Raw genomic sequence first — 15,751 nt, 5'->3', positions numbered from 1 at the left:
GCACCAGAGAGAATAACTACAACAATGTACCACGAGAACAATACAGAGCACCACGGATACAGTGCACCAACGAGCAGAGTACTAGAGGAGTGCACCGAGAGTTACAATGCATCGCGAGTGCAGCAAAACACAGTAGGTGCAGCACACCAAGCACCACCAAGCCCCTTCTGCTCAGCAGGCGTACGTACACCTTACGTCACGTAGTCGCCGGCCTCGAGAGGTCGGTCTCCTCACCTCACAGGTAGAAGTACCAGGTCACTCGCGTGTCCCTTTCTGGCCCCGATCGACAGGAGATGGGACACGAGGCCGCACGCAGTCGCTTGCCGCGTGCAGATTAGGAGAAGGTTCAGTGGGAAGGATTTTTATTCACCTGCTGCAGCTGATACACCTGAGAGCCGAGCAACACAACCGGTTAGGCAGCCGTTAGGAACACGAGGAGGTGCTGAGGTGAGTGAAATAAATCCTTTGTTTTTCCAGCCTTAGGTAAAACAGGAAAACGGGGACGAACGCAGAAATTGTCCACAAATGAGAGATATATCCTTTTTTTCCATCGATTGATACCTCCTTACCTCACAGGTAGATGAAGTACACGAATATATATATATAGAAAAAAATATATGAGAGAGAGGTTAGACACATAAAGAGTGAGAGAGAAAGAGACACACACATATGATACACACACACAAAATCACACTAACGGTAAACAAAGTGATATCCTTCCCGAAAGGCAGCCATTGCGAAATAATTTGCTATCCGTCTTTAAAAACATTTTTGTTATCTCACGACACTTGTAGGCTGTGTTGTTTACACAGCTGAGCTGTTTATCAAGCAGCGCTTTAAAGTCTTTTTGCAGACTTTGCTGTAGGCATGCCGAACTATTATTTGATATCCACTCCTACCGGATTTTGAAACAAAACATAGCTGGAATACTTTTAATGACAGTCTCCTTTTTTGTACGTTTTTTTTTCTATCTCCTTTTCGTTACTTCTTTCTTTAATTCTTTGCGTTTTCTTTCCTTCTCTCTGTCTTACGCGGTCAGGGGGCATGACAATTAGGCCGCTTAATTGTCATTAATACAGATGATTGACTGTTCTGTGTTCTCATTTTGGTCACGTTCTTTTTATTTGCACGTGGCTACCATTGACAGAGCCGGTACTTGTTGTGATGCACTAAACCCTTAGTTGCTGCTTGGCTTAAAATACACTGACGAAACTTATGTCCCACATCCACACTGTTTGTTTCTTTTTATGTTCTGCCTCTTTTTCTTGTCTTTCATTCTCTTTTCTTTCTGACGTTTCTATCAGTCTTTCTTTCTTCTTCCTATCTTTTTTCTTTTTTTTCTCTCATGCTGTCTGTATCTGCTTCTCTATTGTTTGTTTTTTAAGACTTTGAGAAGTCATGGCGAAAGAAAGAGACAGGCGAAGTAGAAGACGGACTGGCGGAAAGAAACAGACGGTATAAGTGGGAGGGGTAGTGTCGGGGATCAGGGACAGATGAGAATGCTTTTTATTTACTATCCGACAAACAGAACACACCATGCGCGCGTCTTATCATGTGTTTGTCAAGACCTTCAGATTCCTTGCCGCACGCGTGTGACGCCGACGCAGAGTAAGAAGTTGCAGTAGGTATTTCCCGACAAGTGTTCTCTCATCCTCCTCCACCACCGCCAACACCATCACACACACAGGTGGACGAGCCAGACGCAGGCAGACCGTGGCGAACTCTTTCATCTCGGTCACGCTTCGCTTTCATCGTCTTCGTTTCTGCTGCTCACGATGTAAAATTAATGTCTCTTTGGTAGAAGTCGACAACTGCGAGAGCGACTTCGTGTACTTACAGCTTCTGTGAGATTCAAATGGCTCTGTATCCGTGTCAACAATGGCTGAAATAGCGTAGCTCGTCGAAAACAAAAAAATTCTTTCATCTCTAACGTACACGGACTCAAAGTCCTGTTTGCTTACTACGAAAACTGCTAAATGCTGATTGGGTGTTGTCATTGGAAACAATATTCTCATTGGTTGGCCAACCCACGCGCCCCTCTGTCCTCTCTCGCATGTACGGCAGCGGCTATTTTTATCGCACAGGGGTTTTCCTTGAGTTGTTGTACGCATGCGCGAACTGCTATACGTGGTTGCCAAGCTGACAAACTTTGACCTCGACCATGCGAGAGAAACGCTGGCTCGTGTGACAGAAGCTTTCATTCAAAACAATAGGTATAAAAGTAAGAAATGCCGAGATGGATGTGCTTCAAGACTGATGGTGAAATTAAATGAGAAAGTTATGACTTGTTCTGATGAACATTGCAACAGTTAGCACTGAGAAAGAACGAGCTGAAGACAACGAAGGTGAACAAAGATGCGGGTTGAAAATAAATATGAATTTTTGAAGATCGCTGTTTTAAAAACCACGTGAGGAAGAAAAGGTCCCACCGTATCATTCTTAAATAACTTATATTCATCCTCCCCCGCTTCACCAAATCCTCAAGATTATTGATTATTCGTAAAGTTAGTTTATTTATTTTTAAGTTTTCATCTACAGTTTAACTTTGTTGTAGACTAATTATCACGTGGATTATTTTTCGTCTCTTTATTATTATGATTATTATTATTTCTTCTTCTCCAGAACGGATCTCGCATTGGGCTATAATCTGTGCTTACCGGCAGCAAGATCCCCTTTGGCGAGGACAAAGAGGTCAACAGCATGGTGACCGAAGAGGATGACCACGTGACCAAAAGACAAGGCGCTAAGAAGAGTCTAGTGTGTGCTCTGCTCGTCTTGGCGACGATGGCGATCTCACTCACGGCTGGTCTTTTGTTTCACTTTTATTATCCCAGAGAACAGTCGGAGGAGATTCTGTGAGTACTGGAATCCCTTCTGTAGTCTCTCCTGCAAGTTTTCTCCGTGTCTGTATGCACAATATTTTAAAGTAAACGATAATCTCCATCACTGGTGTGAAATAAGGATTATCAAACAAAATTTTGAACTTTGAAAACTCTTCCCCTTTCTACATATGGTTACCAAGTTTTCTCAATGTTTTGGCTTTTGTGGCTGATGGTTTGGACGAGGTGAGCTTGTTTACGCAGTCTGGTTTTTATTTCGAGATCACAACAGATCATCATAGTGTTGTAGATATGCTGCTTGGCAGCTCTTTTTTTTTTTTATTGATGGTGGTGAAAATTGTAGTGCGTTGGTGCTTTTAGGGTGGAAGCCCCGTTTGTTGATTGCCAGCCAGAGAAAGTATCCGCACCCGATGCCGATGAAGAGATCTGCAAAAGCCGAGGGTATGTTTTGTCGATTACATTATTTTTGGAATGTGCCCTAGATGTTGATCGATGTCATTTATGTTATTTATTTAGATGTGCTTGCGTGTCTATATATATGTCTAGCTGATGCTGGAAAAAGACGCTCTAGAAATATGTTATTTATTTATTACCGTATCGTCATGTTTAGTTTTGTTGTGTGACTGACGCAGCTATACTTACAAGCATGAAATACGTCTTCTATTTATTTTGTAGTTACACAGGGATGGGGCAGTCACGAGAGAGAAACAACCAGAAAACTATTAAGAGGAGGAAAATAACTTTATTTATTCTTCTCCCGGATTATTTTTTCTAACAGTCCCCTCTAACGTCACAATTTTCATTTACGTCACCACACGCATTTGTCGTCAGTGACAGGCATTCAGACGACGAATTTTTACGTCATTCACGCGCATTTGTTCATGAATGACTATTTTTGTATTGTTGGCTGTCTGCTGAGATCAGCTCTTGCTTCTCGCGAAATTGTAGACTGTCAGGACTTGGCGATCCCTATAGCAGTTTGATATCCGATTAAATTCGCTGTCAACAATAGAATTTGTTACGTGGCCGCTTTTTCTGTTTTTTCCTTTTCTTTCCTCGACCTCCACTTCCCACGACTTAGAGCCAATAAATAAAAACACAGCAGATCATAAAGCTTCAGCTTTTGTTCCTCCGTCAACAGGAGAGCTCGAATCGTCTGCTCTTCTTCTTAATGTTGATAGTTAAACCAGAAGATAGTTTGTACTTTCAACTAACAGCCAAAACTTCACAAATGGAAAAATTATGGGAAGTTTCATACTTGTATCAATATATGTATACACACACACACTCTAGGACAAAAAATGAATCATAATGAAAGTAGCTATAATTTACCCTGGTATCGACCACCATGGTATTACATATTGTTTGACGATATTTTAATGCTGATATCGTTTTGAGTACTATCCAATTTCTCTGTTGTGTGAGTTTTATTAAGAAATGTTTACTACGCCACGCATATGAATTCTATAATTATATTCGCATTCAAACTCAATAGTGGTTTATTGAGCATGCCAAGTCTACCAAGTCTGTATCATCCCCCTTAGTTCACGACAGGTAGTAGGATTGTAGACTCGGAATTCCTGGAACGCTGGCTTTCTGCCCGCGTCTGCTGCACGACACGTACACGGCTGCTGTACACGTGCTCGACTGCTGCATGACGTAATTGCTTTTGCTGCACGACCAACTCCATTATTGTTTGACCTCGGCCCCATTCCATCCGTACACACTTGGCCCCGCCTGCAGTGTAGTCTCTTGGGCAGAGAAAGTAGCTGTAGACACTAACTAGATGGCTTCAAGCAGTCAGCTAGAGTTAGAATAATATACTTGGAGTCTGCACGACGTGGACTTGTTTAGACAGTTTGGTCTTCATTACAAAAAAAAAAAAAAAAGAAAAAAAAGGAGTAAAGAAAGAAATCAAAGTAAACGCTGTAGTGGTTTGTGTATGCTTGGTCTACTTTTTTAAAATATTTTTTTAAAGCTTAGAATCACGAATTACTCGGTTATTATTCAGGCCGGTTCCTCATTTATTGTCTTTTTTGCGGTAGGGGATGGGAGTGGGGTCGAAATGGGCAGGAAGGTGCTGGAGATGAGTAAATGGTGAAGGAAGTAAAAAATCAACAGTCGTCTGATAGATTGTAAACAGTCGCTCACCAGGTACTTTCACCCGTTTACAAAATCGCGTGCGCCCACTTTTGAAAGACCTTCACCTTTTGTATTCTCGTTGTTCATATCACGGGTACACACCCATTCTGCTGATCTACGTCTCTCATGCTGACCTAATATAAAAAATAATTTGACTTCTGCTTGAGCTATTGCTATAATATATGTTTAGTTATCAAGACGGCAGAAAATAACACGAGTGTCTGTGTGTGTGTGTGTGATCTTTTTTCTGTTGCAGTTGTGTCTGGCGACCAAAGCACAGTGGAAAGCTTCCGAAATGCATCTACCCTCAGGATACGGATACAAAGTAATAGACACAATCAACATTCTCTGAATCGGGTGCGCGAGTAAAACTAACCCCTTCACATCAGGGCACAGTGTACGGGATGACCCCCTTCTTGACGCTATTTATGGACGCGGAGTATCAAACCGACAACCGGCTGAGGATAAAGGTGAGAAATAGGAAGGAACCCAAGTGCGCTCACAACTGAGTTATCCGTCGTAATTATTTGCATATTTTCTAATTGCGGCTCTCTCCTTCCAAGTAATTCACACATTGTGTAATAAAACTTTACAAAAAGCTTCCAAGAGGCACCAGAGGGATTTGAACCCTCGGCCTTCTGCTTACTAGGCAGACGCTCTAACCAACTGAGCTATGGCGCCTACCCATGAAAATGAGGAGTGACTATAGTCTTTGTTTTAGGGTTCAACAACAGTGCAGCTGTAATGGTTGTGGTCAATAATTTATAAGCATCTTTTAGACAAGTTGAGATAAAGCATAGCAACCCAATTTTGCCATTGTTGATGTTTTGGCGCGGATGTACTGGCAAAACTATTTATGAAGAATCTTTAATGCGCTATCAATGATTCCTATAAACAAGGCAATTGAAGTGAAAAGCCATTTTGTTAACTGAGGACGAGAAAGCTTGACCAAAGACTATTAAAAAGAAAATATCTTTGAACTGACAATAGTAACATCGACGACAATTTGAGTTCAGTTTTGTTGATCTTCGCAGATGTATTGATAATCGTTGCAGCTGCATAATTATGTTAATGCAAAATTAACTATTAATTAAAAAAAATAAAATGGTTAAAATCGTTTCAGATGCATTGATAGTAAATATTTGCTTGCTGTGTCGATAACAACAGTCTTTGCATCGGTATTGATGACAATCACGGCACCTTTCCGTTTGTTGATAATCGTGCAGTTCTGTTGATGAAATCCTTTCGTCTTTATCCTAGTAACAGTCGTTGGGTGCAATGGATAACACATCGATGTTTAAACGTTTTCAGATTTATCCAGACGTCGAGCGATTCGAAGTTCCCAACGAGGCGCTGAATATTGAGTCTCCTGCGCATGCTCCCAAGAACTCCACCAGACTATATGACGTCACGATTATCACTAAGCCCATATTTGGAGTGGTAGTTCAAAGAAGGTCAACAAATGTCACCGTGTAAGTTTGTACATTAAATAACTGTTTAAACGTAATTCCCATATTCGAAATATTCAAAGGATTGTAGCATCTTACTGCATTTGACTACGGCGCTCAACACCTCTCCTTCCCTATATGATGTTCCAAAAGGTATTATCCTCCTCATCCTCCTCCTTCTCATCAACATCAATCATCATCAATCATCATTATCATAATACTCCAAGGGAAAGAGATTAAAGAAATTGTTGATATAGAACTAATCCTCTGGAGACAGGAAGGGAGAGATAAAAATGAAAAAGAAAGAGAGACGGAAAGTGAAATGAAAAGAAGAGATAAAAGAAAGAGAAAAAACCAGAATCTTCGTCAGTTGTGTTTATGTCACAGGCTGTGGTTGATGTCTTTCGTGCTCTGTGACCAGACTGACGTCACGCGGCTGTTTCTGCTATAGGTTTAACACGACGCTTCTTGGCTTCGTGGTCGCTGACCAGTTTCTGCAGATCACCACCCGTCTGAGCAACAGCTACGTCTACGGCTTTGGGGAACACCGCCACGAGACCTTCCGGCACGACATGAACTGGCGCACGTGGTCCATCTTCACGCGCGACAATTCCCCGGATGTAAGCACGTGACGTTGACCCAACTTGTTTGAGAATTCGGGGTGAGTGAGTGAGTGAGTGAGTGAGTGAGTGAGTGAGTGAGTGAGTGAGTGAGTGAGTGAGTGAGTGAGTGAGTGAGTGAGTGAGTGAGTGAGTGAGTGAGTGAGTGAGTGAGTGAGTGAGTGAGTGAGTGAGTGAGTGAGTGAGTGAGTGAGTGAGTGAGTGAGTGAGTGATGGGAAAAGAAAGAGACGTTCAGAAACCGCAGACATGAAAACCGACAGTTGTAGAAAAGAGCCATATAATGACAATGACTTAGACAGGAAAACTAAAAGACAGGATAAACGATTTTAAATATATAATCTAAAAAAATAGTCGTTAAAGGCTCTTGATCTGAATTGTTGGACGAAATCCTCTCTACTGTACCTTCTAGAACGACTGGAACATTTATGGTGCTCACCCAGTTTACATGAACGTCGAGGATGATGGCAAAGCAAACATGGTTTTCCTGAAGAACAGCAACGCCATGGGTAAGAAATTCAACTCACTCACAAATTATCTCCCCCACACATTTCTGTCTCTCACTTTTTAATTAATACCTGCCTCCCGACTTCAACATATCAATAACACGCATGCGTCCTTTGCTCATAATGTGTAGTGTGTGAATCTTTCCGGCCAGACAGTAGATAAGTGATGGGGAAGTGGGGTGGAAGAGGGATGGGAGAAGATGACCAGAGAGAGAGAGAGCAAGTTTTAAAATAACATATCTTCTTACACCTTGAACAATTAACTTCCTTAAAACTTTGTGAATAATGATGACCCCACCTTTAAAAAAAATTGTAAATATAAGAACATGATTCCTGAGGTCAAGATGTCTTTGTTGTAGAGATCACTCTACAGCCTGACCCTACGCCAGCCATAACATTCCGAACCATCGGAGGAGTCCTTGATTTTTACATTTTCCTCGGGTCGTCGCCAGGTGACGCTCTGAGCCACTACACTGAGGTTAGAGACTGTTTCCATTAAGAACGGGGTAGGGGTGGTGGTGTTTAACACCGAGCCAGCAACTAGGGCTATATCACAGCAAGGCAGCAAGCCCTTTAATCAGATGCCAAACAGGTACCCAGCAGGAACAGTATTCAAAGAAATGAGAATAAAGTTGCCCAAGTGTAAAATGGGGGAATCAAGGATAAACATCTAGTCTCCGTAGTAACTACTTACTGTTTCTAAAGACATCGCTTTGTTTCTTTACCCCAGAGAAGTTTTGCTACTGCTTTATAACTATCAATCCGAAGGGACACACGGTAACTGGTTCGATACTCGTGTGACGCAGCATTATTACTCCAGTACTTCCCTCAGACTTCGTAGGGGTTTGGTTGAAGGTCCAGAGATAAGTGAAGATTCTTCAGTACTTCATGCCTCGTAGAAATGTCAACAATATTTACATGGCTATAAAAAAATTGCTTATTGTTTTGTATATGAAAGTCAACATTTAAAAAATTCTATCGATGATTGGTGCTTATTGCAGGCGATTGGCAGGCCGTGTTACCCCCTTACTGGGCTTTGGGCTTTCAGCTGAGCCGCTGGGGGTACATCGACATCAACGACATGTGGACCGTCATCAATCGAACTCGCGAGGCGCAGATTCCTTACGTGAGTAGAACGCTTCTACGACGTCTTTGTCCTTTTTGTTACTACAGGACGTAGCGGAAGAGTGATGATCATGGCTGCGACGATGACGACGACAAAAGAGGGACGAAATAAAGAAGGGAAAGAAGGAGAAAAAAAAACATTAAAAAAGAAAGGAAAGAAAAGGCGAGAGAAAGAACGAAATCAAGAAGGATTGAAAAAAAATAACTAAAGTTTGTGAATCGTGAGGTTTGGGTGGATGGTTGTTGACGTCCGCTGGTGACTGGTGTGATGTCAACGACAATGTATGGCGTCGAGTGTTGTGTCGTGAGGTCAGTTTTTAGAAGCGAATGGTCATCGTTCAACAGTCCTCTGTGTGACACTGTCCCGTTGCAGGACGTTCAATGGGCAGACATAGACTGCTTGTTCAACAAGTATGTCTTCACCTACGACAGAACCAACTGGACAGGTCTTCCGGCGCTAGTTGACAATCTGCACGCTCATCACCAACACTTCGTTATCATTGTGGTAAGTCTCCGGATTGTTAAAGAACTTTTTTAAGCATGGCAAATATATATACAAACATTTGAGCAAGTGTGGAAAAGTATTCACATTATATTCGTCATATACATGTAATCACTCGGGAAATACTTGGTCCAGTTTGGAACGACATTTAAAGAGTTAGCAATATTTTCGATTCGGACTAGAAAGAGAGTAATACAATAATGCGAAAGAAATGACAATATGGGGTAACTATGATTCTAACAAAGCTGTTGTGATAATTAAATCTTCATCTTTCTTACTCTTACTTCCACTCAACACCTAATTTCTCCATAGAAATTTATGAAAACTCAAAAGGTAAAAAAAAAGACCAGTAAACGAGGAACTTAAAAACTGCAATGTTTTGGCTGTTCTGTTTTGGGAGCCAATGTAGCACAGTAACAAAAAACTTTTTTTTCCATCTCTTCCTTAAAGGACCCCGGTGTAGGCGCCAACCTGACCATCAACGCCATGGCTAAAAACAACAGCCCAGGCTACGCCATGTTCGAAGACGGTGAAGCAGCGGATATTTTTGTCAAGGATTCCAGCGGCAAGACTTTGATTGGAGAGGTAAGTTATGCTTCACTGAGGAGTTCACTGGATAAATGATTTAAGAAAATGAGTAAGAAAAGTTTGCCAGAATTTACCCTCTGTGCGTAGATATAAAGGCCAACCTAAGTCAAATATTTAAAAAAAGTTTTTATTTTTGGGGTTAATTATTGTGAATGGTATCAGTAATGGTTAGGGTTCTCTTGCATTCATAAATAAAGCTCTTTGCTGACTACGCTTGAAAAATGGCTAATGAAGAAGAAGAAAAAACATTTTACCGATTTATGGACCTAAGATTAAGCCTACCGAATTGAACTGTTTATCAAAATAATTTATTTTATTTGGTTATTATTAGTGGTGCAAGAAAACAAATAAAGATTTTGCTGTTTGACAGGTGTGGCCAGGTGTCACAGCATACCCCGACTATACCAACATCTCTGTGTTACCATGGTTCGAGAAATATGTCCGGTTCTTTCGCGAGGAGGAAGGCGTTCAAGTGGATGCATTGTGGATCGTGAGTGCAGTTTACATCCAACATGGCAGTCAACGACGTATAACCATGACTTTTCTAACCTATAGTTCATTGGTTGATTACAATGGCGCACACAATAACTGCTCATTCTTTTCCCACAGCTGATACATTAATAGGTTACTTTGCAATAGATCACTTGACTTGTTTTTGAGTTTATTTTAAACCTCATCCTCAATGAACCGGACTTCAGAAAGAGAAGAATATTTTGGTTGCTTGTCGTTTTAGATTTTGAATTGCAAAAATGTCTTTTCTGGAGTATTGTAGTGGTTATTCTCCTTGTCCTCATAGGATATGAATGAACCATCCAGCTTTGTAGCAGGGTCTACACAAGGCTGTGAAAAAACGCAGTGGGACTATCCACCGTATGTCCCGAGTAAGTATCAAGAGAGATAACCGACATTCTGTTGTCATTACTATTAATGCATTGTTCCGACCATTATTTTTTAATAATAACAACAATAAAGTCCTTATTGTCCGCGATAGAGATTTTTTCTTTATTAAGACTTCCATAAGTAAATAACTACAACAAAAACCGTTACACTCAATCACCTACACAGTGACACTCACGCTCAACACTTAATCATTAGCGACGACGACAACGACGGTAGTGTAGTGGTTATAATACTCGCTTGTCACCATTGCAGTGAGCGGCTCACGGTTCAGATCTCTTGTTCCTGGGACATTCTCTGTATGTTACACCAGTTTGCAGGAAGAAATGAACCATCCGACCAACCAACAAACGACGACGATGATGATTATGATAAAGAAGAATATGAAGAAAAAGAGTTAAATTTATTATTCATATAGCAACCCAGGGAATAGTGGTCCTTTTTGTACTTTTCTAGCGATTTCTTATTGTCCCGACTCGTTAAAGGTGCGTGGAGTGCTTTATATCAAGTCCTTTTTTGTGGCAGATATTCTTGGTGCTAGTCCGGAGGGAAAGATGTTCGATAAGACCATGTGCATGACTGCGCAGCACTCTTGGGGCAGACACTACGACGTGCACAGTCTGTATGCCCACTCCATGGCAATGAGGACCGTCAGGTAGGACGGGTAAAACAAGCAGGATAAAAGCTTTTCGCTGCTTTGATTCCAAATTCACTACTGACATCACATTTTACACTTGGAGTACCATTTAAACACCTAGTCAATTGCAACTGTTTTCTTCACTGATTGGATAAAGTTCAGTGCTAGATACTATTTTCTTTCGTTCTCGAGATACACACTTATAAATATCACCTCGCACAGAAAGAAGTCAAAACGTGACGTCACGTTTGTATTTACATAATTAACATATCATTCCAGCTCCGAGTTCTTGACGACGTAAGCATGTCCACGTACAATCCTGACGTCTGTGTTGTTGTTGTGCATGGTGATGTTTATAGGCGTAGGAACGGTAGTCCGATTGGTTTGGCTATTGTGTGATGTAGTGCTGACTTTGACATACTGACCTATGCTGACCTAGATATGCGTGAAATTCCAGTGTCCTACGAGACATTTTTCCGGGCAAGCGGCCATGGACCATGACGAGGTCATCCTTTGCAGGGACTGGGCACTACGCTACCAAGTGGACTGGTGATAACAGGTCGCACTGGCGCGAAATGCACTGGTCCATCATCGGTGAGCAGTTGTAAACACACACCCCCATAAAAAAAACAACTTCGACTTCTTACATAATATGAATAAAAATTTAATAAATTGCTATTAACTTAATATTCAAATAAATAAATAAAAAAAAGCGCCACTTCTGGATCAGTAGTAACATGCTGCATGTTATTTCATTTAATCCCTAAAAACCTCTCTGGGTGCATCTCACAATATTACATTTGAAGCTTCTTCGTGAAAAAGATAAACAGAACCAGACAACAGACGTAAAACAGATTAAACATATTCTTTGCTTGGTTATGAGTAGGTATACAGTATAAATAAGTACTTTTGGCTACACATCCCTTCCCTCACCTCCAGTGATCTGTGAAGAATTGTCCCTTTTCCATCTTAACCAACCAGATGTTAGTATGGAACCCTTCTACTCATCCCACCAGCAGTTAAGGACACATTCTCTCTCCTTCCCCTCCCCCCTCACAACATCTTCACCCCCTCCAAGATGTCTTCTCAATGAATGAGTTTTGGAAGGCGTGACCGTAGAAACACTGAATCACAGATAAAAGCAGTTAAATCAGTCAGTCACTGTCTGTTTATGTGTCCAGATATATTGTAATCCTCACATAGTAACCATGTAACGGTTGTCAGCAACGTTGTGCCGAAAGATCTTTTTTTATTGTAACAAATGTATTGCTAATCGTTTAAAACTATGTTCTTCTCAACAGGTATCATGGAGTTTGGATTATTTGGATTTGCGCTGGTAAGATGCGAACTTTAAAAGGTTTTCTTTTATTATGATGTAAAGTAACACAAAGGAGGAAGTTTAGTTCAAGTTTGGAAGGAAATAGTTTTTATCGCTAATGTCGTATTAGTAACAATAGCAACAGCAAATTTTCCGTAGAACTTGCAAAGCCTTAAGACATACTCGACCTTTCCAGAATGGCGCAGATATTGCGGGTTTTGGTACGAGACAACCTACGAGCTATGTATTCGCTGGCATCAGCTGGGTGCATTCTACCCCTTTGCCCGCAACCACAACGGCCGAGGCGATCCACCTGTCATTTTCAGGGTAAGTGTTCGCTATAAAACACAGAAACAAGCTGCGGACGAACTTTCTATGAACTCCCCTTTCGACATTGTTTTTTTTTTCTTTTTTATTTTTGGTCCCTTTTTGGGGGAGTGTTAAAGGTGTATGATAGCAAGAGGCTCCCGAGTCGTAGACACTGTGAGCTGGCAAAACACCAAGAGTCTGCAAACATGTTCTCACATTCACTACAAAATCTGGTTAGCAGAAAACATGAATAATATCGTCAATTTGTCTTAAGTACGATGAAAAGCTGATGCTATGTTAACAGCCCAATGAATTGTAACACTATAGCCTTGATCCTCTTGAGTTTCAGAATTAATTAACTAAATGACATGGGTTAAATAAAATTAATTTGAAACAAAACAAAATGTCAGCTATGCTAATCCTCAAATTTACAAGCAATGTTAAAATTTAATTAATACCTTTTTTGGATAATACAATGCTATAAATATATTGAATTTTTTCGCATAATCTTTATTTTTATATTTTCTATTTGTCTGTCTGTGTCACAGCATCAAGACCCAGCCTCGTTTGACCAGCGGTTTGTGGACATCATCAAACGACCCCTGACAGTTCGATACAAACTCCTGCCGTATCTATACACCCTCATGTACCGGGCCAACAAGTACGGAGATACTGTACTCAGGCCACTGATGTTCGAGTGAGTTCGTTCGAACCATTTGTCTCCTTTCTGTCAGATTTATTCCTAGCGATTTGGTGTTTTCACAGACATGACTTATAATTTTATGACTGTCTCCGTAGAAATTTTTACACAGAGAGTTGAAAGAAAAGGCAGTGGACTAATTATTCAGTCACTGTGTGTAACTCATAAACATCCACTTTAAGTCTAAAACAAAGTTGTTAGCTGTGTTGAATAACTTTATGATGTGTCGGTTGGTTCGATAGGACGTACATCCTCCTAGCTTGTTGGTTAGTTTAGCAGGGAAGTGCCTATACCTTGAGACGACTTCCCACCATAAAGAGAGAAAGAACAACCCAATGGCGAGTCCCCCGCGCTACCGGGAGAAGAAGACAGCTGATAAAAAAATAAAAGAGAGAGAGAGAGAAACTAGAAGAAATGTTAGTGTTTCAGTATATCCACATTTTCATGTCAATAAGAAAAGAATTTATCTTTTGGCATTCACTTTAAAAAAATTAAATTAACGAGATATTATTGATTAGCAAGGGACAGGTTTGTTTCCTTCGCAGGTTTCCTGAAGACCTGGACGCCAGAGATATAGATCGTCAGTTCCTGCTCGGTCCTGCGCTGCTGCTCTCCCCTGTTCTGACCGAGGTTAGTAATAATTGAGGCACTTCTTTGCGATTTGGTGCATATTCTTATTGTTTGTTCAAATCTGCTCAGTTTTATCGCTCCACTTTCACTGGTTCCATTTTCGTCCTTTGATGCTGGCATGGCATAAAACACCAAAAAACAAAAAAAAAAAAAACAAACAAAAGTCCTTTGATGCCATCGCCCTGATGAGCGGTGTAGCACGGTGAAGCCAGTTATCGAACGTATGATTTGTAATGGCAAAAACTTCCATTTTGTGCCATGGTGTGAGTTTATTAAGCGATTATGCAAGACAAGGCTTCGTAAAATGTATTTCATGAGAGAGAGAGGGTTATGATATAATTCTAGTGGTATGTTCTGTGCAGGGGGCCCGGGAAGTGGAGGCTTATTTCCCTTCTGCTCGCTGGTACGACTACTTGACGGTAAGCTACACACGGCCATAGCTTTGTGCATAGAAATGTGATCGCGTGACACATAAAATGCTGGCACCAGTCGAGTCACATCGTTCTTCTTGTTCGAAGACAAGATCGAGGAACGACCACTCGCTCAAAACTCGTATATTTAATTTGGTGTGCTTTTAGACGCGCGCACACGCACACACATTGCTCTAAATAACAAGCCAACAGTGTGTTAAAATGTGGGTGTGTGCTTGGGAGGGGGAGAACATCTTCCATCTGACATTCTTTATGTACAGCTGATATCTTTGACTTTGTTCTTTAATAAATAAAGGGGAGAGAAGTCATCTTGACTGGCAAGCGGAAGACTCTTCATACGCCCATAGAGAGCTTCAACCTGCACGTGCGAGGAGGTCATGTAATCCCCTGGCAAACCCCTTCACTAACCACTTATGAAAGGTGAGTTTTTTAAAGACCAACCTAATCTGTAAATTTCATCCCCCAAAACCCACCCGTTCATTAATTATGAAAATCGAGAACAAATTGACAATTGATTGAAGTAGGATAGTTTATGTAGTTTAGATGTCAATACTAAAAAGATTTGAGAACAAACTCTATGCAAAAAGACCTCGAAGAAAAAAGTGGGACAGTCTTTTTAAAGAGAGGACATATGCGTGGTAATGTGTTTGTGTTTGTTTACCCAGCCGACAAAACCCCATGGGACTACTGGTTGCTCTTGACGATAGCTTCCTTGCACAGGGAGAACTGTTCATGGATGATGGCGAGTCTGACAGTAAGTGTGTGTGTGTGTGAGGCACGAACGAGCGAAAGAGGAAAAAAAAAAGGAGAGAATATAAAGTTATGGATATTTTCTATACTCATATTTTTGTGCTCGTGTAAGAAAGTGGGTGTTTTAATGTCGAGAATGAAACGAATCTTACTTTTCTGATGTCCTCAGATAAAAAGTGTTGCCTCTGTAGTTCTATTGTTATGGTATACATCACTCTTGTTGATGCTGCATATACTTGTAAATGTCGTTCATGTTCAGTATTCACATACCCAGACCATCTGCTTGTTTGACCATTTTACTCTTCTTATT

At 40.9% G+C, this 15,751-nt stretch overlaps 1 protein-coding gene and 1 non-coding gene across 2 annotated transcripts; one reads left to right on the top strand and one right to left on the bottom strand.

Annotated features, from left to right (window-relative positions):
• The first annotated feature begins 2 nt into the window (after window positions 1-2).
• On the top strand, window positions 3-14,260 carry LOC112554832 (sucrase-isomaltase, intestinal-like). The gene is made up of 20 exons (XM_025222886.1): window positions 3-447; window positions 2,623-2,855; window positions 3,201-3,281; window positions 5,239-5,452; window positions 6,294-6,454; window positions 6,882-7,050; window positions 7,461-7,557; window positions 7,914-8,032; window positions 8,556-8,594; window positions 8,672-8,680; window positions 9,053-9,184; window positions 9,632-9,766; window positions 10,140-10,259; window positions 10,566-10,650; window positions 11,192-11,321; window positions 11,761-11,897; window positions 12,605-12,639; window positions 12,818-12,948; window positions 13,479-13,627; window positions 14,176-14,260. Exons 4-19 carry the CDS (start codon window positions 5,387-5,389, stop codon window positions 13,534-13,536), a joined length of 1,623 nt encoding a protein of 540 aa, XP_025078671.1. The 5' UTR covers window positions 3-447; window positions 2,623-2,855; window positions 3,201-3,281; window positions 5,239-5,386; the 3' UTR covers window positions 13,537-13,627; window positions 14,176-14,260.
• Trnat-agu lies at window positions 5,590-5,663 on the bottom strand. Its single transcript has one exon. It is a non-coding gene; the product is annotated as a tRNA-Thr (tRNA).
• Window positions 14,261-15,751: the final 1,491 nt, after the last annotated feature.

Source organism: Pomacea canaliculata, linkage group LG14 (assembly GCF_003073045.1).
Source record: "Pomacea canaliculata isolate SZHN2017 linkage group LG14, ASM307304v1, whole genome shotgun sequence".
Taxonomy (NCBI): Eukaryota; Metazoa; Mollusca; class Gastropoda; order Architaenioglossa; family Ampullariidae; genus Pomacea; species Pomacea canaliculata.
Note: the sequence above shows the minus strand (reverse complement) of the source record. Positions and strands in the feature narration are given on the sequence as shown.

Bases quoted from the DNA above. Each gene is read 5' to 3' on its own strand.
- LOC112554832 (XM_025222886.1), top strand. From the start codon at position 5,387: ATGACCCCCTTCTTGACGCTATTTATGGACGCGGAGTATCAAACCGAC. The intron at 9,767-10,139 runs GTAAGTTATGCT...GCTGTTTGACAG, and splicing joins GCAAGACTTTGATTGGAGAG to GTGTGGCCAGGTGTCACAGC. The intron at 12,949-13,478 runs GTAAGTGTTCGC...TCTGTGTCACAG, and splicing joins ATCCACCTGTCATTTTCAGG to CATCAAGACCCAGCCTCGTT.